At 38.6% G+C, this 26,327-nt stretch overlaps 1 protein-coding gene across 17 annotated transcripts in view; it reads right to left on the reverse strand.

Moving 5' to 3' along the window:
- Positions 1 to 26,327, reverse strand: part of NF1 (neurofibromin 1) — a 241,518-nt gene that overhangs the window by 190,439 nt on the left and 24,752 nt on the right. For 9 of the 17 annotated variants that reach the window (XM_072645011.1, XM_072645001.1, XM_072645006.1 and 6 more), the window contains exons 2-4: positions 6,342 to 6,485; positions 4,519 to 4,614; positions 2,290 to 2,480 (exon numbers count right to left, since the gene is read on the reverse strand). In XM_072645011.1, the coding sequence (XP_072501112.1) occupies positions 2,290 to 2,480; positions 4,519 to 4,614; positions 6,342 to 6,485 (431 nt within the window). Of the gene's footprint in view, positions 1 to 2,289; positions 2,481 to 4,518; positions 4,615 to 5,085; positions 5,157 to 6,341; positions 6,486 to 23,243; positions 23,316 to 26,327 lie in introns of all 17 variants that reach the window. The other 8 variants (XM_072645003.1, XM_072645010.1, XM_072645008.1 and 5 more) reach the window with 5 other exon arrangements.

Genomic DNA, 26,327 nt, shown 5'->3' on the forward strand with positions numbered 1-26,327 from the left:
AACAGAGCCAGCCATGAACAATGCTGGTCTTCAACGACAGGGAGGTGGACCTTCCTGCCATGGCAGAAAGGGGGCCAGAGCAGCCCTCGTGGCAGAAAGGCTGGCCTCAAAGGCAGGCAGAGTCACCTGGAATGACTAGTTCGAGATGCTGTTCTTTGATATGGGGCAGGGTTCAAGAGTTAAAGGGAAATAAATGACTTTTTGCAAGAACAGCAGAAAGCCAAGAGAGGTGGCCTAGTCCTCTGTGTAATGATATCAGCATCGCAAAAGATATTCAGATTGGTCTTAACTCGTCAGATATCAGTGAAAGCGACTGTAGAGCCAGCTCTTCCTTGGGGAGAAGGAAACTACTAAGGAGAAAACTGTTGTATCTCAGATTAACTAATTCCACCTAAGCCCATGCCCAGCAAAACCTCCACAGGCTCTCTGGAAGAGAGAGCACTTTGCAAACCTACAAATATCCTCCAAAAGTGAACTGAGAATACGATTCTGACTCTTGTTCAGTTTGACGGAACAAATCTCTTCAGAGTGCCCAGATCACACCCTGGGCACATGCTTCACTTAGATTCCAACAAGAAGGAAGACAGTCACCAAAAAGCAAGCTAGCATCAAAGACTCAGCCAAAAGACTGCAGGTCACTGCTGGCAGCACCACCCTCAGCCCTTTGTCCCGACCAGGTCTTCTCCACTCCTGCTATGTCTTAGATCCCTTTGGCAAAAGGTTGGTAGAGAAGCCAACAGATCCACTTCTAGGAAGAGTGTTTTTAAATACATAAAAGTGAAATACACAACTTACAAATGAAACCAATTATATTGAAATACAGTTATCGAAATTTATTTTAAAAATAAAATCACCAACTACACATTAAGAACCTTTACACTATACCATCTATTGAAACAACCTAATAACTGATGCTAATTATGACTTCTCTTATCAAAAAGAAAAAGTTGTGAGCGACCAAAAGATGCAGGAAAGTAAGATATAGTTTAGAAAAGGTCAAATGAAATCCTAATGCAGAAAGGTCAGCAATCCAAGGAAATGCAATTTAAGAGCATTTATGAAGCATCTCTTTGGTGCAAGGCATTGTGCTCCCTGCCCCCAGGAAGCTTACAGTCTACTAAGGAAAGAGAGTATTTACACAGAACATCTAAGAGTGCAGGCACCTAGATGGACTTAGAAAAGGCTTTCCATGGGAGAAGGCACCTGAACTGAGCCTTAAAAGAAGCTGAGATTCCAAGAGGTAACAATAAGGGATTAAATGAATTTCATGCACACAAGAAAATAGCTGTTCAAAACAACTTATTCATTCCCTGAGGAATTCAGACAGGTGAGTGTTTACTATGGAATTTCTAGGGAATCAGGCCACTGAATATCATTTAAAACAACTACTGCTCTCGTATCAACTCCATCTGGTTGTCTTATTTTAATTAAGTGGAATATGTTAAAAAGACAAATTTCAAATCAAACCTAATATTTACAAGTTCCTTTAGAATCTCCATTGTGACCTTGTGGATGTAAATGATGCTTCCATTCTTCTTTACCCCTAAAAACTCCCACATTTAGGCAAAAAACGACCATAGCACCAAGGTAGCAATATGAACTTGGGAAAAGAAACTGAATTCTTGCATAAAAAGTTTGCACTACTCAAATTAAATTCACAACTGCCTGGACATACCATTCCCCTGCTCAAAAATCTATTTTAGGTATTTCCTATTTTTTGCCCCTAAGATCAAATATAAACCTCTCCATTTGGCCTTTAACATCCTTTCCTATCTGGCTCCAGAGCCCCCTCTCCCTTACTACACTCACATACACCCCTCATACACATACACCTGGACCGACTGATCTGGCCAGTAACAGGCTCTGCCTCAGCCTGGAATGGTGCCCCCTCAATGCTGCCTTTTGGGAGCCTAGACACTGCCTTCAAGAGAGTCCCATCCCAAGACATTCCCAGTCCATCACCTTCCAGAGGCCTTCCCTGATTGCCCAATTGTTAGTGTGCCCACCCAACCACCCATAAAGCTACTCTGTATGGATTTTATGTGTACTTAGTATTTACTTCTCCTTGTACATGTTGTCACCTTCCAGCAGAACAGAAGCTCCCTGAGGGCAGAAGCTATTCCCCTGCTGTCTTTGTATCAGGTACCTAGCACAGTATCTGGCACATAGTAGGTGATTAATAAATGTTTGCTGAATTGAATGACTTTAGATCAGAGCTAGTCTTTTGTGAAGATGTGCCAGACACTTTGTTCATCTTTGTCTGAAGCCCATGTTGCTCCACACACTGACCTGGTAGAAATGCGACTGAAGACAGCATTGAAGTTATTACAGCTGAGAGAGAAGAGGACCCCAGAGGCGGAGCTCCGAAGTTCAGCTGCATGCTGGTTCCCTTCCCGATAGGTGTGAATGAAATGGCAAATTTCTGGCAGCAACTGCTTGACCAACATCGTTTCATCTAACCTCATTGTGTCCTTTGGCTGCTGAAATAAGAGCAAGACTTACTGACTTGTTTCAATTTCCATGTAGTAAAAATACCTAGTATGGAGACAATGTGGACCAGAGATGCCTCAGAGACTGGCGGAACCATTGGTAAGCACCGGTTTGAGCCAAGGCCTCCACAGCAGTTCAGAGCCTGGGCTACTGCTGCCCAGATGTTTATAGATGCAGGCACTTGAGATTACTTTCAAAATCCACACAAGTGGTAGAGAATAAAATTATTGTTTTCATTCTTGTTCTGCTACCAGCTCCAATTAAATCACTCTAAGTACTCCTTAAGCCTCACCAAACCAATGGAAAGACATTTTCATAAGAGCAAGATAAAATTTTTTCACAACTCAAGCTAAGATGAGTTAACCAATTACTAAGAAACTGTTAAGTGATGGAAGCACTGACTGCGACAAGAATTAAGCCCTTTCAGGCTCCCAAACTGAAATTTGGGAATTAAGAATTCCAGTCAGGCACAAGTACCAATACCTTGAGATTTCTCAAACAGATCTCATTAAATCATCAAAGGGAAGACTAGGGAGTTGTGGGTCCCTTTCATTTGGCTAACCTAAGCCTCGCTTCAAGTATTCCCTCAGTAGATCATCACTAACCATGGTGTCTTGATAATATTTGGCTCAGTTTTAAAAGAAATTGCCTCAACTTGCTTTCAAGCACGTCTTCATCTACAAAAGCAAGTCTCGAGGTATTCCACAGAATCACTCAGGTAATTTAAGGGAATTCAACAATACAAACTAATGCTTTTTAAATGTGTTAACTTAAAGGTCTTAAGTAACGTATATCCAAGATGCATTACCCATCTGTTTCTTTTTCCATTAAGCTGTCCACAAGACAGCAGCATGAAGCAGAGTTACTTAACGCCTCAGGGAGGGAGCCAAAGGCACAACCTGTAAAGCTCCCAGGCACCTGGCTAAGGTTCTAATTCACAGATTGGGTCATGGTGGATCAAGGCTCCATCTACCACTTTGATGAAATCACAGACCCATGTCTGTGTACACACACACTCACTCGCAGAACACTGGTCATAGTTTTTTGAAGTTTGCATCTCCTGGTTTATAACTATTGAATATATATGCTTACAAAGAGTGACTGGTGAAGAGGAAATTTTAATAAGGGATCAGTCAAAAGTCTTGTTTACCTGAGACTTGTTTTTCTTTACCTAACTCAGGAAAGTGTTTTGTAAACACAAAATTTACTAAACTATAATAAAACACATTAAAAATGTGTTTCTTTAAACACAGATTACCTAATTAAGTAGAAATGCACAACACTGTGTTTCAGAGTAACAAAGGCACTTGAGAAGCACTCATTCCCCTAGTCTACTCCTCCTCCATTCCAACTCCATGTTGAAAATGTACAACATTCATTATTAAGAAGATTTTAAAAAATTTTAAAAAAGGCTGGCCCATTTTCTACACCTGCTGGTTGCCAGTTTGAGAGAGAAGTAAATTATATAGCTTGCTTCAAATCCTACTTGCCTGGGGTAATCAAAAATGTTGATATCCTAAAAGCAGAACTTAATTGACCTTCTACCCAAACATAAACAAAAATATAATGGTCTATATAATGATTCTGAATATTAATAAAATATCTTACTTGTATAGATTTTAACAAGATCATAGTGAAAAATTTCATATAGTGATCTCTGTCATTCTGCTTTTAAATACAATAAACAAACTCATCTTTTAAAAATTAATAAAATAAAGTGCTGATATCTTCTCAAAAGGCATGAATCTTTTTTAAAGAGGAGAAAAGTAGGTCAAATTTTTGTTCTGCTAACCCTGGTAAGTATTCTGACCACACAAAGAAAGCAACTATTACCTAACTGATGTGCTAAAGACAGGAAAATTATTTCCCATTACACACATTAAATGTATGATCTGATCATTTCAGTTAACAAAATTTAAGTACAATTAAGGTGTCCTAAGTACAAAGATATATAACTTTTATCTTTATGCACACCTAAGACATCTAAATATAGCTGATCAATTTGAAGAGTAAATTCACAAAACTTACCAAATCACTTACCCCAGCAAGGCATTTTTCCAGTGTATCCAAAATAATTAACTGAGAAAGGTATAAATTCTTTTCAGCAGCTTCTCCAAATATTCTCTGAAAGGAAAAACATTTGGAATACTAAATTTTAATGATAACTCTCCTCTGCCTACCTACTCTACCAGGTCTAAAAAAATGAGATATTCAATCAAGCAAAATTAACATTCTTCCCTTTAATCTCTGAAAGACTGGGTACAAATATTTTGTCAAAAGTGAAAAATATTAATTTTCTCCAAGTTAATGTTGGTATTTAAAAGACTCATCCATTTTGTTGACTCAAATATTTGCTTTCTGCTTGTGTTTACAAAATCAGTCCCATTTTGGCCTAGGGTATATGTTTAACCTGGAATCCTGACATCAGTATCTTATATTTAATTACCCACACAGAAATAAATACAAAATCTTTCATTGTAATAGATTAAAATTCTACGCAATAACTATAATACCATACCAAACATAATATCATCAAATATTACAAATCCAAGTGGTCACATTTTTTGGACTATCTATCCAGGTGACTATCATTACCTGCAGGAGGATTTTATTCATTTGACACATATTCAGTGAACACCAAATGGGTCCAATCACCTTCCATTCACCTGTTATGGTGAATAGAGATATCTTGGGATTAAAAAGCTTCCATTCTAACTGGGGAAAAGCACATGACGTGATCAGAAACAACGTAACACACACCCGAGGGGAAAATAATGGTCATGCCTTACTTTGAGCACTAGAAAAAGGATCCTCAAGGAGTTGGGACTAAAAAAATGTCTGTAGTTACATATATAAATGTGCAAGAAGTGAATTAGTTCACAAAACCTTTGGTGAATTCTTTCCTGAAAAAAGTGAAAACTACCACTCTCCCAATTTATCTGGTTCACATTTTAGGATTTTTACATCTAGAGTTTGCTTAAAAAACCAAATCCTTCACACATACGCACCACATATTTCCTGGCTCATTCATAACCAAAGTGTAAGACTGGAGTAGACTGGGGAAGCTTTTTGGAACTCAAAAGTTCTAAGTTAGGTCTGAAGGAAATGCTGAAGTAGCAGATGAGACAAAAAGAATTGACCAGAGAGGTGACAGCACTAGCCAGGCCCCAGAAAAGAGGTTGAATGAGCAAGCTGGGAACAAGTGCTAGAGCAGCTGAGAGGGAACAGCAGAGTCTTCTTGCAGACTGAAGAGAAATAAAATTATAAGGAGCTGATAGAGGGTCTGGAATGCAGGGCAGAGGGAGTCAATTTTATCAGTTGGGTACCAGGGGAATGACATCATCAAAATGGCGTTTGAAGATAATTATCTTGGCAGCTGGGCCTTCAGTCTAGCGAAGGGTCTGGTGTGGGCTCCAAGGTGAAGAAAGGAAACCTTCCCATGGGTCCATGGTGATCAATACTGCACTGTAAATCTAGAATATTCTATTTCATTCATTATCCATTTATATTAGATTTTACTCCCATTTTTTAATTGTGTATGCTTAAAGTTCCAGAGAATAAAAGATTTTTAATATATTCAGAAAAGGTTAGCAACCAAATCTCTATACGTTCTTAAGTAGCCTCTTAAATCATGTTCTCATCAACACTAGGAGATGGAACGAATGAAAAACTTTAAATGAAAGAAAAAAGGCTGGCGGGGAGAGAGAGACGTTGCATCTGTTCTTTCCTACAAGGCAGACTAATTAATTAAACTTTCTGCAGTGCAAGTTAGGTGATAAAATCTTCCCCAAATTGTGCCATGATTAACATTCAAAAATACCCCCAGTAAAAATAGCAAACCAAATACTTACCATATTGTTAACATTTTTTAAAATATTGGTGAGGCCACTTATAACCAGAGAAAACTTGTATTTGGAAATGTTGATAAGACACTCCTTGTTGTGTTCAGTGCTGACTTTGGTGTGTGTAGTCTGCTGTCCAGCTTTAATTGGAAGCTAAGGGGAAAAAAAATTGAGCTAGCATTGGTCATTATGGTTAACTACAATTTTACTGAAAATCATGAAATTTTATTTGGGGAAAAAACTCTTTGTTCAGCCTCTGAATTTGAAATATTGTTCTGCCTTCTCCCTTCCACTGTTCCCTGCTCTATATCACGAACAAGCTTCCCTGGTTCTTGGACATCTTCCTTGCCATTTTCCTATACTCATTGAGACCTGGCTTTCCCTAGAACACACTAAATCCTTGGCCATGCAAGTCCTTACACACTGATTCATTCTCTTTCCCTTCACTACAGTTTCTGATGAAGAGATGAGCCTTCTCACCAAGGGCCTTGATTCTATTTCCTCCCCTTTCCTTCTCCCATTGCTCATTGCTGCCCCTACATCAGATTCTCTCTCCCCACCCTCCCAGCCCTCTATGTATTGCTGCCCATCAACACTTGCTGTTAACTCCATCCTTAAAAAGAAGAGTTCCCCTGACCCTAGCCTCCCCTCACATTAAAAGGTCATGTATCTGTAGCTGAAGGTTAAATAACTATGCCCACTCTGACTACATAAGCCACGTACACATGACAAAGTCCTTGTATGTGATGATGAACACTCAGGGAATGTAACATACACAACGTAGAATGTTCAACTGGAATTCAATGGAACAATGTCAGATACTGAATGTCCCTATGTATCATTTTACTTTATATCGTAAAAAATGGTCTGACAGAGTAGATGGGGCAAGAACATTTGGATTCAAAATCTGGTGCAAACTTTAGGAGGTGAGTGGGCAGCTGTACTACAGCCCTGGCTCACTTCTTCCACAGGGAAGACTCCTCGAGGGGCTGCTTCCTCCTCATACCTGCAATTCAAGTAGGAGGCCCTCTTCCTTCTGCAGACTGCCCACTGGACTGGCTCTGCCACTCTCTGGAGTCAGCCTCCTCCGGCCTTTCCCTCACCTCTGCAGCTCCCTTTTAGCTGTGGTCTTCTCCCATGAGAATGTCACCTCCTACAGGACAGATACTGCCTTTCTTTCTCCTTCTATCTGTATTCCTAGTGGTTACCAGAATGCCTGTCACAGACAGCATGCTTAAAAAATGCTTGGTGACTGACTGTCAAAATCTAAGATTGAAGGACCCTCACAGCTCCAAATCTATGAGCTTAATTATGCCTCAGAGAATTAAAGCTCAAATGAGAATTTGATCAGAGCTCTCTTTTGAGAGTGCTGCATCCACACAAGTTACACAATTAAGCCCTTTTTTTCATCCTCAATATTCCAAACTCACCTAACTGTGGAGAACTATCTAACACCATCTATGCTAAATGGATGCACCCACAAAGCTTGCTTGTAAGAACTGATGTTTTCCATTTTCTCTAACAGTGTACTGGCTACAAAAAGAAGGCTAAGGCTCTATGTCCAGTGCCTGACACACAGCAGGCACTTGATAAAGTGCATGCTGAACTGGATACTTAACTGAATAAACTAACACAAATGTACTACAAGTGACAACAGTCTGTAGGCTTGTCGCCCTTTGCTAACAGCCGACAACTTACTAGATTGATGGTATTTTTTACTTTTCAAACTTGACATACTTTCGAATATACTAATTTAAACTATCTTAACCTTATCATATTATGGCCAAAATATGAATTTTCTTTCAATTTCATTAATTTTAACTAATAAGATCTCTAGCTTGATATTGTTACCAACTCATAAATGCAAATATTTCAAAGAATGAGAGGAGTCAGCACAAGAAGGCAAAACTGAGTTCTTAAACATGGCAATGTGAACACTAGATAGTTTGTTTCTAGTTCTGCTTAGAAAATTCTTCAAAATGTCAAAGATTCATTTTTTCCATTATGTGTAATTCATTCTGTTGTTATTCTGCTAAAATTCATCTAATCATAGTTTCATCTAAAAATCAGAAACAAGCAATAATATAAGGACAATAAAGAGCACCTATTATGCCATCTTTAGACACCAACTCACATGAATAAATCAGTTTAGGAACTGGCATGGAATATATATTGAATGTGGCAGCTTTTTATTACACTGCTAAATTTTGTACTAACAGTCAAACCTCAAGATTTATTATGCACCTATGTGCCAGGCCTGGAACTAAGAACTAAGGGCACAAAGCCATACAAAAACATGATTTCAGCTCTCAAGGAGATGACATTCAAATGTGAACAACTAGGTGCATGTAAGAAATATACAAAGTAGATCCAAGGCAATAGGAAAGGAGCAGGTACTAGCATTAGGGGAGGAGAAAAGAAAGGCTTCCTGCAAAAGGTGGAGATAGGGAACTTTGTTCTGTGAAGTTTGGATTCAGTCAAAGGGCCACACTTGAGGAACTAGAAGGCCACATGGGATCTTGAGGCTGCAGGTTCCTCACCCAGGAGCTAAGCCCTGAAGGAAGTCAGATCAAGTCAGAGGCAGAGGTGAGGAGAGAGTGAAAACAAACATGGAAATCCAAAGGAGATGGGATGGCAGACAGAGTTGTGTCATGCTGAAGGAAGAACAAATACACCAGCTGGACTCTGCAATGAGCTGTGGAAGAGAACAGGGTATAAGATGACCAGAAAGATAGGAAAGTATCAGGTTATGAAGAGCTTTTCATGCCTGACAAAGGAATTTATACTTGATCCTGGAGGAAATAAGAAGTCACTGAAGCCCATAGAGGAGTGAGTGGAGAACGGGGGAGGGGAAGAAGGCAGTGGTGACCTAGCTAGACCTCCAAGCCTTGGCAACTGTATGGAGGAGGTATCAGAGGAGGAAGAGACCTGAAACATCACAATGGTCCAGTCAACAAGAGGTAAGGAGGGCCAGAATTGGGGCTGGGACTGGGCCAGTGGAGAGAACGGGGTAAATGCAAAGATAAGCAAATGAACTGAATACTAAGGACAAATGAGAATAAGTTAAGGAAGATACCAACACTGCTTGGAGCACAGGATGATGGTGATACCTTAGACAACATTAAGGAAATCGATTCAGAAGAGGAAAGCGTTTGTACCTGTTGAGGCTAGGTGCCTACAGGGCCAGGTGCCTACAGAACTTCCGGCTGGGAGATGTTCAAAAAGGCAATTAGTGAACCATGAGAACAGCTCCACAGAGAAGCAAGGCCTAGAGACACAAGGCTGGGAATGACCTGCACAAAGAGAACTGGCCGATAGGAGCTGCTGAGATAGATTCCCAAGGGAGAAGAGAAGAGGGTCCTGAATAAAGCCCTGGAGAATAGCTGCTAAGGGTGTGACCTGGATGAATAATCGGCAAAGGAGAAGCAGAAGAGAGTCTCATGAGGAAACCAACCCTAGAGAGGCTCGGGTGTCCAGCAGTGACTGAGAGTGCCAAAAGATGCAGAGAGATCAAGAAATAGACAGAGAAATAACCATAGATTCGGCAATAACTCTGGTATTCACTGTCCTCTCCAAGTAAGCCCAAACCACTTCTGGGTTTTCCTTCCACATCTTTCCCCCTCAGCCTAGAATAACCTTGTTCCCCTTTCATATGTCAAATGTATCCATCCAAACCCAAAAGTGGTCTTCACGAACACTGCATGGACTCTATCTGCACAGAAGATACAAATCACTTCCTTCTTTGTAACTCCTAAAGCATTTCACATATTCTTATTGCCACAAATAATGGATACAGTTTGCTTTGACACGTCATTCACCTCCACACAGCTCCCAAAGTTATTTTTCTTAAGCACACATTTGACCTTGTCACTCAATAAACACCTGTGGCTACCTACTGCATCTAGAATAAAATAGAAATGTCTTTGTTTAGCTGGGGAAGCCCTTCACAACCTGGTCTGTCCTTCTGTCCTCATTAGACATCACAGTAGGTCCCCCACTACACTCTGCAATCCAGCCAAACTGGCCTTCTCTAAGGCCCCTCCTACCCAACAGTCTATATTTCTTCCATCTCTCATCCCCCTGATTTCACACTGGCATTCTCTATGACTGGAAAGCCTTCCTTTTTTGTCTCTACTTCCAAATATATCATGGGTTCCTGCTTTTCTGTTATTAAATACAAAACTCAAACACTACTTCTGGTGTTTCATGATCTACACAATGGAAAGAATACCCACAGATCTAGTAGAATATGGATTCATTTGAATGCTTTTGAGTTTGATACAATTTTTGTTCTTAATCTGCATTTTTCTACTTATTCTGGTTATTTTGTCCATGCACAATGACTTAAATTTTACATAATCAAAAGTAACCTGCTTTGATTTTGACAATTTCCTCTAAGCTCTATTCATCAGTTCTTCCTTTTTCTATGCTAGTGAAAGATACCTTTTTTACATCTTTTTATCATGTAACCTTTTACATTTAGATTAATGATTCTTTTGAAACTTATTATGGTATATAGCACATGATGCTGGCATAAACCTGTTTTCAGCCAAACTTCTTTTTCAATTTTTCCAGCAGTTCTTGTCAGATAAAAAAAAATCTTTCCAGTCAATTAACGAGCATCTATTAAACTACTACATGGACTAAGCACTGGAGATGCAAAGAAAGGTAAAAAGCAGTCAACTGCTCTCAAAAAGCTCACAATCTAATGGGGGCAAACACATGGTAAAGAACCATGTTGAAGCAAGAAATATACAAGATAAAGTAGAGATAATCAACAGAGGGAAGTCATTAGCATTAAGAGGGAATGAAAAAAGCAGGGGGATATTGCCCAATATTTTTTCCCCATTACAAATATGTATGTGGTATGTGACTGCGATGGAATACTATTGTGCTATAAGAAATGACAGGAGACCAACACTGATGCTGAGTGAAGTGATGGTCAACAATGATTGACTTAGCTCTTCTCAGAAATACAATGATCCAAGACAATTCCAAGAAATTAATGACGAAAAATGCTATCCACACCCAGAGTAAGAAATAAGGAGTTTGAATGCATATCAGATCATACTATTTTCACTGGGGTTTTTTTTGTGTGTGGCCTTTCCCTTTTGTTCTATTTCTTTTTTTCACATGACTAATGTGGTAATATGTTTCCATGATTCCAAATGTATAACCTATATGAGACTGCTTGCCATCTTGAGGAGGGAGGAGGGAAGGAGAGGGAGGAGGGAAGGAGAGGGAAAGAGAAAAATTTGGATCTCAAAATCTTATAAAAATGAATGCTGAAAACTATCTCTACATGTTACTGGAAAAAAAATACATTTATAAGAAAAAGAAATGGTAGGGAGGGTAATTTAAAAACTTGGAAGACTTATATGAAACAGATGCAGAGTGAAGTGAGTAGAACCAGGAGAAAACAGTATACAGTAACAACAATTTTATATAATGAGCAACTCTGAGTGACTTCCCTATTCTGATTAATTAAATGATCCAAGATAATTCCAAAGGACTTATGATCAAAAATGCTATTTACTGCCAGAGAGAGAACTGATGGAGTCTAAGTACAGATTGAAGCAAGGTTTTTTTTCATTTTCTTTATATGGTTAATATGGAAATATGTTTGCATGAATTCAAATGTATCATTAATATCACATATTTCTTTACTCTCAAAGAAGGAGAGAGAGAAAGAACTAGGAACTGAACATTTTTTAAATGAATGCTAAAAATAAATAATAAATTTGTTTTGAGGGGAAATTAATCATAGGAAGGAAGGAAGGAAAGAAAGAAGATATATTTTGATCTCAGTCCATCATTTCTCTTTCTGAAGGTGGACAGCATGCTTCATCTTAAGTCTTTTAGAATTGGTTAATCAGAATTGCTAACGCTTGCAGTTTTTTGTCTTTAGAGCATTGTTACTGTACAAATTGTTCTCTGGTTCCACTCACCATACAAGTCTTTCCAGGTTTCTCTAAAACCAACCCCTTCATCATTTCTTTGAATCCAATAGTATTCAAACATATGACATATACAATAATTTGTTCAATTATTTCTCAATTGATGGGCATCCCCTAAGTTTCTAATTCTTTTTTGTTGTTGAGTAGTTTTTTAGTCATTTCAGACTCTTCATGATCCCATTTGGGATTTTCTTGGTAAAGATACTGGAGAAGTTTGCCATCCCCTTCTCCAGCTCATTTTATACAAGAGGAACTGAGGCAAACAGGATTAAGTGACTTGCCCAGGGTCACACAGCTAGGATGTGTTTGAGGCTGGATTTGAACTCATTACGCTAAGCCTTCCTGATTCCAGGCTCAGTGTTCTATCCATTGTGCCACCTAGCCGTACTTCCAATTCACTGCCACCACAAAAAGAACTGCTATAAATATATTTTACGCGTATTTTTACTCTTTTTTGATGTTTTTGGTAGTATAGCAGTATTGCTACAGTAGCAATATTCATATTTCTAATAGTTAATTTCTAATAGCTAATTGTTGGGTCAAAGCTAATAATTGCTTTCCAGAATAGCTGGACCAGTTCATAGTTCCACCAACAGAGCATCAATGTACCTATTTTCCCACAGCCTTTCCAATATTTCTTATTTCCCTTTTTTGTCAGATTAACCAATCTGATGGGTGTGAGAATGGTACCTTAAAGTTATTTTAGTATGTATTTCTCTATTAATAATTTAGAGCATTTTTTTCAGATAGCTATTGATAGCTTGAATTTTTTCCTCTGAAAATCAAAAAGCAGGATTTTAGGTAGGACTTGAAGGAAGCCAGCAAAGCCAGGAGGCAGAGATGGGAAGGGAGAGAGTTTCAAGCATGAGGGACAGTCATTGAAAATTCACTGATCAGGAATGGAGCATCTTGTGGCCAGGAACAGCAAGAAGATGAGTATCAGGGGATTATCAAGGTCCTAAGAGTGAGTAATGTATAAAAATACTAGGAAGGTAATTGGAATGGGGGGGGGGGGGGGAGAGAAGGGAGAATGTCTTTGAATGCTCTGTGTGTGTGTGTATGCGTGTGCATGTGTGTGTGTGTGTGACTTTGACAGTTGAAAGGAGAACAGACTACAGTGAGGAGAGATGTGAGAGAGAGGGACCAAGCAACAGATTATTGCCATAGTACAAACATGAGGTTATAGGTACCTGCACCAAGATGGTCATGGCAATGCCTGGAGAGAAGGGGGTGAATTGGAGAGAGGTTGCAAACATGAAATTGGCAAGCTTTGGCAATAGACTGGACATGAGAGAGTGTGAGAAGTTGAATATGACTCCTAAGTTAAGATTCCAACACCCCTGACAGTAATGGGGATGAAGAAAGTGACTCTATCTTTGCTTATGTAGTTTGCTGAGGGTCTTAGGTTTAATTGAACATTCAAGTGATGGACACAGTTACTTCTGGGTCTTGCTGTACCTTACCAATTCAACTTCTATATGTCTCTATTAAACCAGACACTTTGATCTGGAAAGTTTAGATTCTTACTGATTTAATATAATTTGATATCTAGTAATGCTAGACTGTATGTTTCATGCCTATTTTCCCCAATATTTCCTTAATTTTCTTAACCCTTTGTTCCTCTCTATGAATTCTGTTTGTTACTCTTGTCTAGTTCTATAAAAGTATCTTCTTCTCAGCAATTTGATTGGTATAATATCAAATCTGAAGATAAATTTGGGCAATATTATCAAATTTTATGATACCAACACAGTTAAGTCACCTATATTGAATATCTTTTGCTATTTAGGTCTTGTGTTTCCACAATCCACAACCATGTATCCAGGAATTGTCCTAGGTTCTGGGGATCAAAGGACAAATAAAACAATTCTACTCACAACAAGGTTATATTCTAAAATGGGAGAGACATCAAGGATATGGAGACATACATACAGCATAAATATAAAGTTAATAAATGTAAACATATTCTAAGGAATTAAACATCAGGCAGTTTGGAAGAATAGATTCTAACAGATTGGAGGTGGTCAGGAAAATTTCCATGCATAACTAAAGGACTATGAGGTGGAGTTAAGTAGGTAATACATTTGGGGCCTGTGTGGTAGCCAATGTAAAAGGTGTAAACATGTGAAGAACACAAAGAACACCAGTTCTGCTGGATTACAGAGTGTGGAAATAGGAGTAATGTCCAATGAATCTGAAAAGATAGACTGGAGCCAGCATGTCTCACTGTTATCATTCTCTTAAATAAAACTATTGTTTGATTTGTTCTTTGGCACATTCAATATTGAAGATCTCACTACTCTGTCTCCATTTAGGTCTGTGTCTTTTGTTCATATTCTCTTTATTGATTAATTTTATCACATTATGGTCTGTAAAAGATGTGTTTATTGTTTCCACCTTCCTACATTTATTTATGAGTTCTTTATGTCATAACACATGATTAGTTTCACTGGCTGATGCTAAAAAAGCAGTTACAGTAAAATGAAGGAGATTAACTAGGCAGCTTCAAAAGTCCCTTTTAAATCTAAAAATCTGTGCTCCTCCACTCAGAGCAAGAAGGCAGGCTTGAAAGCCTCTCCCTCTCCCCTTACTCCAAGGTGAAAGAGTGAAGGAACAACCTGGACTACTTCACAACCTCCCCTAAGGCTGAAACTGCCCTCTTCTCTCCAACGCCCCCATACCACACAAACACACAAGTCATGGAGTCAGCCGACTAGGTTTCAGCGCAAAGATGGGGGGCTCATTACTTTTTTTTTTAATGTTGTAGGCAAAAATGCTCTAAAACTGCATAGTAGGGACTACGGTCTGGATTGAAAAAAGGAAGTCCTGGATGAAGTCAAAACAGCAGGCTGAAATGAACAAGGTCCTGGAGAAAGACCAAATGGGGGAGGGGCGAGAGAGAGCACCAAGAAAAGAGGGGGATCAAAGCTGTCAACTTGGGGCATCACCCTAGGAGGTAGTAGCAACTGGGGGTCGAGCGAGGGCCAACATTCCAGAATCTCAAAATGTCAGAACGAAAATGAACAATCTTGTCCAATTCTCTTCTTTTTTATAGGTGAGAAAACTGAGGTCCTAAGCCAAGTAACTACCTGAAATCACACAGAAAGCTGTAGCTGGGGAGCAGTATGAAGAGTACAGTGGATATGAGTCAGAAGTCCAGAATTCAAACATTGCCTCAGAGACTTACTGTGTGACCTGGGCAAATTACTAAACCTCTTGGTCTCTCAGTTTCCTCATCTTTAAAATGGGAGAAATAGTAGCACCTACTTCAAAAGATTGTGAGAATCAAATGACCTGCATAGAGCACTCTGCAAACCTGACAGCACTACATAAATGTCAACTTAGTGGATGAGTCAGAACCCAAACATTGGTCCACACACTCCAAACCCACAGAAATGGTCACAGGCAGGGCCCAAAGGAAAGAGGACAGGGTTGGAGATGCAAATATGAGAGTCAATCTGGAGAGAGCTGGCTGGAAGAAGTTCCCAACAATATTTCACAATATAACTCATATTGAAATACCAGGAGCTCTGAGAAGGAAGGAAGGAAGGACGGAAGGGACGGACGGAGGGAGGGAGGAAGGGAGGAGGGGAGGAAGGGAGGAAGGGAGGAAGAAGCATCTCTTAAGTGTTTTCTATATATCAAGCCCTGTGATAAGCACTGAGGAGCCAAAAACAAGATAATTCCTGAGCCCCAGGACCTCATGGCATAATGGGAGAAGACAACACAGTTGCCCACAGTTAAGAGGGTGGTGAGAATACACAATGCCTACAGGATTTGAAGGTGGTCCCATGACTAAGTGGCAGAGTGGCCTGATGCCAGGAAGGTCCAAAGGGGAACTCACCCATCAGAGTCCGGAGACTCAGGGGTCAGAACTCGAAGTTCTAAAGGGAGAAGGAAAAGGGCCCGAATACAGACATCATGTGGAGATGACCAGGACCACATACAGAGAATGCTGGAGTCAATGTCATCAAAAGCATCATCTGGGAAACTACCGGCTCCTCAGGGGAGGGACGTTATTTCCACAACCTAGGAACTAAAGTTCACACTCAGTGACTCCTCTTGCACGCCTCTCACTCTCTACACCTTCTGCAGCCTGCCTTCAAATTCCTCCTTCAACCAAAACTATCCCCTTCAAAGCTGCTAAGTCCAAACCCTCAGAGGGTTTGAGAGCTAAGTCATGAAGGAGCTCCAGGCCTCCATTTAAAGAAGGGGCTCAGCACAAATTTTCTCCCCATTTTCCCACTGTTTCTGGACTTCTCTGGAACCCTCCATCATGTCCCTTCAAGGGCTACCTTTTACCTAACCCTCAATCCCCACCTCCTCAGCTTCCCCCATTACACTGAAAGCTCTTTGTGGGTAAGAATTTGTATTTGTATCCCCAGCACTCAACACACTGCCTGGCATACAGTAGGCACTTTTTAAACTTCACTGAGGGCCTTTTTTCAATCTCTGATTAGATGATGAGCTCCCTGAGATCTAGGACTGTCTTTAACCCTTCTTGCATGCCTAGCACAGTGCCTGACACAGAGAAAGTATTTCATAAACTGTTGACTAAGGACTAAGAAAGAAGTCAGAGGTTTGCAGACGACTTAGCATTCTCAAACATGTGTGTATATACAGATAAATGTAGGAATATTTCCATTCAAACTAATTCTAACCAAAAGGCATTCATAAAGTACCCAAATGGACCCAGCAACAATATCTCCTCCCCAACTTCTAGAAAACACATCAGACCAGATTCTGATGGGGAAATCTAAGAAAAAATAACACTGAGTCAAGTTTGACAAGCTCAGGTCAGCACTTGGAGAGAGTCAGAGAGAAAACAGCCTTTAGACCCTGGGAGCTGGCTCTGTAGGAACCACTCTAGCTGAGCAGCTAGGCTGCTTCCTGCTCAGGTCCAAGGCTGGAGGGTGATCTAGCCATATACACAATGAGGGACATGTTCAGAAGCAAACAGTAATCTCGTGGCTCTGATTTGGGGACAGAGCAGAGATGCAGGAATCAGAAACCAAAAGGAGCCAGCAGCTTCATTCCCTAAACCTCCAGGGACTCCCAGGAAGCGAAGAGGGGCTGAATCGAACAGCAAACCTGGGTTGGAAAATTGTGAAGCTAAGAAGAAGACTGCAGTAAGCAAACTTCATCATTTGGGGAGCACTGAAAACCTGACATGAGGAAGCTGTAGCAGAATGCAAAACAGAAGCGCGGGCTAGACATTTCCCCCAGAAGTGCGAAAGGCCCAAACCTAAGTAGACTGGGAGAATGAGCAACAACAATCCAAAAAAAATCTCAACTTAAAGAGCTGCTTTGCTGACAGGGAAGTTCAAGAACAAATCAAGGAGAAAAGAATGAATCAAATTCCCGAAAGAAAAGCAGCTTGTGCGCAATTCCAAAATAGTTTAAAATGGTATTAAAAACCAAATGAAAGGGGGATATGTGAAAAGAAATAAGAACTACAGGAAAAAAGACACGGAAAGAGAATTAACATCTTGAAATAAGAAGTACAAAGGCTTACCCAAGAAAATAACTCCCTCAAAATTAGAATTAACTTAATAGAAGCTAATGACTAAATGAGACATCAAGAAATATTAAAGTCAAAAGACTGAAGAAAAAACACAGAAGAATATATAAAGTATCTCATAGCAAAAACTGACCAGGAAAATGGAAATCAAAGAATTTTTTAAAAAAGTAAGGGTAGCAATCATGATTTCAGACAAAGAAACACCAGGAATAAATCTAATTAAGAGATAAACAGGGAAACTATATTTTTGCTTAAAGATACCATTGACTGACCAGGCCTGTACAACCTGCAGCCAACAGGCCTTGGGCATGCCAAAGGATTTCCAGTGGCCCTCAGAAAAACAAGGAGGAGAACACCCTCAACATCTTTCAAGGGTCACCTAGGGAGGCAGGTTGTGCAGGCCTGCCATCAACAATGAATATCAACACTAAACATTTATGCATCAAATGCACACCATCTAAATTCTCAAAGGTAAATGGGTTATGGAAAGATACAGAACGTAAAGTAATAATACTGGGAGACTTCAGTGTAGACTCTTAGACCTAGAAAATTCCAACCAAAAAAGAAACAAAAGTTCTAAATAGAATTGAAGAAAAGTTAGGTATGACAGACCTCTGGAGAACGTTGAATAGGGATAAAAAATCAATATACCTATTATTCAGCTATGCATGACATCTTAAGAAAATCTGATCTTGGATTTAGGGCATAAAAACCTCACAAATATAGAGAAGTAGAAATATTAAATATATCTTTTGTCAACAATAACACAATATAAGTTACATTCAATAAAGCACCATAAAAGCAGATTAAAAACTATTTGCAAACTAAATTACTTAAATCTAAAGAATAGATAGGTAAAAGAATAAATCATAGAAACGAATAAATAATTTTATTAAAGTTAACAACAACATACCAAAATTAAGGATGTAGCCAAAGCAGAACTTAAGGGAAAATTTTATCTCTAAACAATCAATAAAGGAGAAAATTGGGTATGCAATTTTAAAAGTTAGAAAATTAAAAAATTAAAATAAAAAACCAAATTAAACACCAAAACGGAAATCCTAAAAAAAAAAAAATCAAAAGGGAAATTTTAAAAATTGGAAATAAAATTTTTTAAATTAAAATCCTGAGTTACTTTTTTTGAGGAAAAAAAGCAACACATTTACCATTAGCTAATTTGATTTTTATAAAGAAAAAGGGTTAACTGAAACATTTACTCACTTAGTAAAATTGCAAGATGTAAAAATAAACTCATAAAATCATAAATATTTCAATATAATTACTAACAAAATCTAGAAGGAAGAGATAGAAAGAGAAATTCTATTAACTACAGGCAAGATAAAAAATACTTGGGAGTCTATCTGCCAAGAGAACATAGGAAATACAAAACACTTTTTACACAAATATAGACAGGTCTTAATAATTATAGAAACATCAACCGCTCATGTATAGGTTGTGTCAACATAATAAAAATGTTGATACTACCTAATTTACTTATTCAGTGTCATACCAATCAAAGCACCAAAAGATTTGCTTCACAAAACTTGACAGAATAATATCAAAATTCAACTGAAGAAACAAAAGGACAAAAATCTCAAATGAATCAAGGAAAAACTTTTTTAAAAGTTGAGAAGGAAGGGGTCTAGCAGCAATAGACAGCAAACTACATTACAAAGCCACATTTGTCAAAATGGGTAAGTAAAAAGTTGAGAGGCTGGTTAGTGCAGCAGCTTAAACAATATACAGAAGCAAATAAACCAGTAGCCTAAAGTTTGAAAAACCCCAGGATCCCAACTATCGGGGCAAGAACTTACTATTCCCCAAAAACTGTTGGGAAAACTGGAAAACAGCCTGAGACCAACATCTCATACCATATTCCAAGAAAAGCTCTAAATAGATACAGGATTTAGACATAAAGAGTAACAAATTTTAAAAAGTTTTATACAAATAAAACCAAGGCAATTAAAATTAAAAGAGAAGGAAATTGGGCGGGGGAGGGGTGATATCTTGACAGCATGTTTTTCTGATATTAGTCTCATTTCTAAGACATATATGGAACTAAGTCAAATTTAAAAGAATGAGAACCATTTCCCAACTGATTATAAATGGTCAAGCAATATGAAGAGACAGTTTTCTGAGGAAGAAATAGAAGTTGTCAACAACAATATCAAAAAATCTTCTAAATAAGCAATTATTAGAGGAATGTTAAATTTAAAATAATTCTAACCCTAACCCTAAATTCCTCTGGTTCTACCTCATACCCAGCAGATAGGCTAAACCAACAAAAATGGAAAATAGCAAATGATGGAGGGACTGTGGGAAAATAGGTACATTACTGTACTGATGCAAGAGCTACGAAATCTGTTCTATTTGTAGACATGTGTACAATGCCTAAAATGGTATTTAAATGTGCATATATACTTTGGATCATATGTACCACAAGTGGGTCTATACTCCAAAGATGGGAGCAGGGAGGGGAGGGGGAGGAGGTAGGAGGGAAGGGAAGAGATAGATGACCCATATGTTCCAAAATATTTATAGCAGCTCTTGTGGTGCTTGCAAAGAATTGGAAATTGAGGGGATGTTCATCACCTGGAGAACAGCTGAACAAGTTATGGTATATGAATGTAAGAAATGATGAAGGGATGTTTCCGAAAACATGCCTGAGAATATTGGTGTATTAAGTGAAATGAGCAGAACCAAGGGAACAATTTCTTTAATAATAGATAAATAAATCTGCAAGACTTCGGAATTTTGATCAACACAATGACCAACCACAATTCCAGAGGACTCATAATGAAACATGTTACTCAGAGAGAAGTGATGGACAGACAGTGTGGAGATGGAGGCTTATGCCTTTTTTTGTTGTTGTTTATTTTTAGACAAGGCCAAGGTGGGAATTTGTTTTGCTTGACTATACATGTTTATTACAGCAAATTGTATTTTTCTTGCTTTCAGGAGAGAGGAGGAGAAAACAGGGAGAAAATTCAGATCTAAAAAGAAGAACTGAATTTTTCTTTAAAAATAAAGTTCCTACTATATGCAAGGCTCTGGGTTACAAAAAAACATAGTCTCTGTCCTGAAAGAAATTTACTCTACTGGAGCAATCTGATTTCCATAGTTAAACAATTGCCTGAAGAAGGCACTAAGGAGGAAGGGGATCAGAAAAAGTTAATTGTAGGAAATGGCAAATAAGAGATGACAATTTGATGGAGGTGGGGGATTCAGGAAGCAAAGGTGACTAGGGAATGCATTAGAGGTGTACAGGATACCTCTTGCCCACATGGTCTAGAGGCATTGACCCCAAGGAATAGGTGAGTTCAGTTTAACCGGAACACAGAGCTTGAGGAGGACTGTGCATTAGTGTGGAAGAGAAGCTTGCAACAGGATTGAGATGGGTATTCAAAGCCAGGATGTTTATATATTTAGTCAAGGGGGTGAGGGGTTCCTTCATTCTTTTTTTTTAATGTCATGAACTCCCTCAGGCATCATCAATTCGATGAAGTCTATAGATCTCTTTCAAGAACAGTTCTTTATAAATGCATAGGCTCACAAAGGAAATATATTATATTGAAATACAGTTATCAAACTTTTTAAAAACAAGTTCAGAGATCCCAGGTGAAGAATGCCTGACCTAGAAGTAATAGGGAGACATGGTAGTTTCTCAGGCAGGGGAGTGAGATTTGGGCTTTATGAAAATTATTTTGGAAGTTATATAGAGAATACGTTGGAGAGGGGAGAGGTTGGAAGCTGAGAGACCAATTAAGAGTTGTTTTAAGAGGCAAGAGGAAAAGTGATGTGGGGTTGAAGCAGGGTGATAGTCACGTAAATGGAATGAATGGGGACAAATGCAAGAGATGCAAAGGCAGAATTAATAAGACAAGTGAATTAATGAGGCAACTGGATATAGGGAGTGAGAGAGACAGAGAAGTCCAGTAGTACAGTCTGTCATGCTGTGGCAAACATTGCCTAACTTCCTTCCAACTGAAACAGAGAAGTTTGGAGGATGGATGAGTTTAGGTAAGAAGGAAATAATGAGTTCCATTTTTGATATGTTGAGCTTGAGATAACCAAGAGACAGCCAGTTGTGAGGCAGGACTGCAGCTCAAGACACAGATTAGGGCTTGATGCATAAATGCAAGAGTTATTTGGGCAAAAGTAATTGAACCCAGAGAGAGTAAGAAAGAATCATCCATGGCTAACACCAAGTATCATCACCAAAAAAATAAAATAAAAATTGTCTATAACTTAATGGGATCTTAGATTTTAGAACTGGATTGAAATGTTAGGAAGTAAATAACGGTTTACTGATGTGGGAGTCATCAGGATCAGCTATTCAGATGGTCAGACCATTGATTAGTTACAGCCCATATAAAAATCAACATAAAGAGAAATGAAAAATTAAAAGATGAGATAATCATGTAACAATTACAACAGCTTTAACCTCCCCTATTCCCACAACTAGTCTGTTCAAGATGCAAGGAGAATCAAAAGAGACAAAATATATTGGCTTTGATATCCTAACTTCCAACAAAAGATTAACAGATACAACACAGTCAACAAACCAAGGAGTTCAAAATAACGAAGAAACTGCCTTAACCAGAAAACACTCCATTTCCCTGCCAAATGGAGAGATGATGATAATTAATGGCAATACCAACTTAAGCTACAAAGAGTGAAACAGCAGAGAATAATAGATGATGAACAACAATAAATTCTATTAAACCCAAAAAGTAACAAAAACAAAACAGAAAGTTTGGTACAAGAGTTAAATGAACCACATGAGCCCAAGAGCAATGTAGAAATAGAAATGACAGAAAACCCAAGAGCTGGAAAATGACCAATTATCGATGTTTTTTATAACTGTTTTTATCACCAAGTAACATCACAGTTACCCTTACACCATAAGCCCTGGTGCATTACACAAAAAATGAGACATGGGACTTAAGAAGACAAAATCAGGGAGAAGAGATGAACCAAAAACAAGAACATAAAGAAAAAAAACAAACTGAGGGTGAGACAATCATTAGTGCACTGAGGGTTCTTTTTTATAACTGATTTCAAGAACATGCCAAAACAATGGAAGAAAAAAATCCAAAATTCACATTAATCGGCTCCAAAAGCAATCAAATGAATACCAGTTACCCTCCAAGCCACTTGCCTAGTTTTCCACAGCTATAAAATCTTTATGAAAATGATCTTTATGCACATTGAAGCTATGATCCTGGACAAAAAGAACAGGTAGGTTTTCACAAGTGGTTTTCTACAATACACAAAAAAAAGCACTTAACTCAATGGCTCTCCTCCACTGATAACAAATATGGATACGTTAAGATGATATAAAAATCACCTGATAAGTGCAACCACAAAAATAACTCTTCAATGAACCTCTGATTATCAAGGGAATCATAAAACAGAAAGATTCATGCTCACCAAAGGTGTTTGGCACTGTCATGGAGGACATCTTGTGCAGGGTCCAACTGGAAAAGAAATTCCCCACCTTATCTGTAAAGAAAAAAGTGAGGGGGTTGGACTAGACCGCCTCTGCAGACCCTAGGTTTATAATCTTGTGATTCTCCAGAGGTTCCTTTTGGCAAATGGTATTGTGTTGACTGCAAAAAACCTTCTCAAGAGATTCATGAATATTATTCTATAAATAGAATCTACAAAGACAATGTATAAAGAAAAACTAAATGAATGAAAAAATCCTCTTGTCCAGATAACGTTAAGCAATCAGCTGGGTAGCCAATCCATTGAGTTACCATTTCTGTACATCCACTGGTGGTGGGCACTGCAGATGGACCAAGTATCAGAGCCACAACTAAATAAAAGAGATGGGCAGGCCCTATTTGAGTAACTGAATAGTAATGATAAAGGCTCCAAATTATTCCTTAGCACAAAGATCTACCTTTTCAACACAAATGTATTCCCAGCAATGTTACACAAGTGTAACTCTTAGAATATCATAATTTCCAAGGAATCAAAACCAAAGGTGATCCAAAGAGAACTGGGGAAGATACATGGATAAAGGAGTGACATGTTTCCAAAGACAGTCTATTAGAAAATACAGGCTAGTCATGTGGCAATAGCAGCTAAACAAAATATACCCCTGGTGCCCACAAAATATAAAAAAGACCTAAAAGAAGGCCCAAAGCATTCTGGGTAGATCCAGAAGATCTATGAAATAACACAAATCACACAGATGAATTGAGAGGAGCACCAATGGAAGGTACAATTCACAGTGATGAAATCACAATCCACTGAATGGATGGATGAATGAACTGATGAGTGAATGAATGAGAAAGCTCTCATTAAGCACTTACTACAGGCTAAAAAATGAAAGACATGTAGAAATGTGGCTCTCAAAGGGCTCCCGTCAAACTGAGGGAGACAACAAATAAATGAAAGCTCAGCTACAAAACAGATGGAAAGTCCTGGAGGTAGTAAGGGTTAAAGGGAGGAGTGTACAGAGAAGGTTCTATAGAGAATAGCACCAGGGCACTACATGGTAGAGAGGCAAGGAAGGCCTTAGGAGGCAGGGACAAGGGAGGTGTTAAATCCTACTAGTCCTCCACCTTTTTGTAGTGAATAGTGTTTGACCCTCATTTCATCTAAGTTCCATAAGCAGTAAAGCAGCCCAGGCAAAGAGATAAGATTGGGGGTCAGGGGTGGACACTAAGTACCAGGTCTTTGGGTTGTCCAGTCATCATCTTAAATGAGTTTCTGGGTCCATAGTGGGGAAAATTCCAGAAGTACTTGGGGGCAGGGGGAGGGCACATCCAGGAGGAGAGGCAAGAATGATGGGGGCACCCTGGTGGTAGTAGGTCTTTCTACTGGGATGAATCTGCTTTCACAAAGCTGAATTGCTAGCTTATATCTTTTCCAGAGTTAGTATGGTTAATGAGAAATAGCGCTTTTGAGTAAACAGTAAATGAAGTTCTACTGTATATAGTTTATATTTATGAAGTCCAAAGTGTTACACTTTGGTTAGTTTACTAAACCAACATATCACATCACCTCATCAAATGATAAGAGAAAAGTGTGTGTGTATGTGTGTGTGTGTGCGTGCATGCGTGCGTGTGGTGGTGCTTACAAACTAGACCACACTGCCTCAAGAACTCAAGTAATTGTGATTTTTACTTTTAAAAATTGAATTATCTTCACTCATAAGCACAAATTTCCTAATAGAATTCATTAAAAACTCATCAACTGAGTCATTTCATTCCCCAGTGTGTGGAAAAATAATAGAGTTAAGGAGATATGAAAAACAAGATGGTGATTTTTAAAGACTATTTTAAATATCAGATAGTCAGAAATCAAAAAATTTTGTATCTCTTACAATTATATCATATCTACTTTAAACATTCCATAAAGTATTCACCACTGAAATCAGATTAAACAAAGAAAAACACACATCCCAGGCACTCTACAACTACTAATGAACAACATCCTCAATAAATCAAGAATCAATGTCTAGAGAAAGGGGAAAACAAAATTCTGGGGTATCATCATGTCCAGGACTCAGCATCATCTTTTAACAGCCCAAAGAGGAGCCTTCCCAGGTCAGCCTCCGGCACACGTGCAGCAGCCAGGAGCCTGCCCTGTTAGGTCTGCGCTAGCAGCCATTCTTTCTTGCTCAGGCAGCATGTAGAACAATTTCATTCACAAGAAAGAGAAACTGTACAGACCCAAATAAACTTGGGATCATTAGGAACTGTGTGGAGAGTCAATAGCAATTTCATTTCCAATCCTATCTCTTGCCATTTCAGTCAGATTGTCCACTTGCAAAAACAGCTGGTAACTTCTTCCCCTTTCATGATATGCTTTCATTTTATTAAATAACATTAAACGGTTTTCAGGTGCTATGAAATCCCTATTCTATGTCTGTGTAGGTTTGCTGTGCAGATACATTATTGGATTTATATGACATCGTTTATGCTCAAAGTACTAGAAATTTTACACAGGTTAACTGGTAGAACTACATAAATTATAGATGCAGCAGTGGGGTAAATTAATCAAATTTGTATCAAATTTTGAGACTTACAAGAGCATTTTGTCAAGCCAGAAAAATAAAAGGCTCTCCCTCTTCACCCCAAAACCATAATAAATGAAACAAATGAAACAAAGGAGAGATTGTCTGGAAAGATGAAAACCAGTGGGCAAAGTTCAAATGGGAAGCCTCTCCCCCAGATAGAATCCCCAGGTATAAATACACAAAGCTCTAAAACTCTAATCCAAGAGAGAGAGAGAGAAAAAAAAGACTGTAAGGAAAAACTAGACACTGACAAAGGACCCCAGGAAAAACTCCCATCTCCTTCCCTGTTCCCCCAAAGAGAAGAAAATCAAACTGCCAAAACTGAAAAGGATAAGTGGGAATTCACAACTAGAAAGGAAATAATCAGAAAATGCCATGCTCAATTACATGCCAATCTTGGATGAAATTTACAAAAATATAAAATATCCATATTAATTTTTAAAAAGAAATGACAATCTAAACAGTCAGATTTCATAAACAGA

The sequence above is a fragment of the Notamacropus eugenii genome, chromosome 2 (genome assembly GCF_028372415.1).
Source record: "Notamacropus eugenii isolate mMacEug1 chromosome 2, mMacEug1.pri_v2, whole genome shotgun sequence".
Classification (NCBI taxonomy): Eukaryota; Metazoa; Chordata; class Mammalia; order Diprotodontia; family Macropodidae; genus Notamacropus; species Notamacropus eugenii.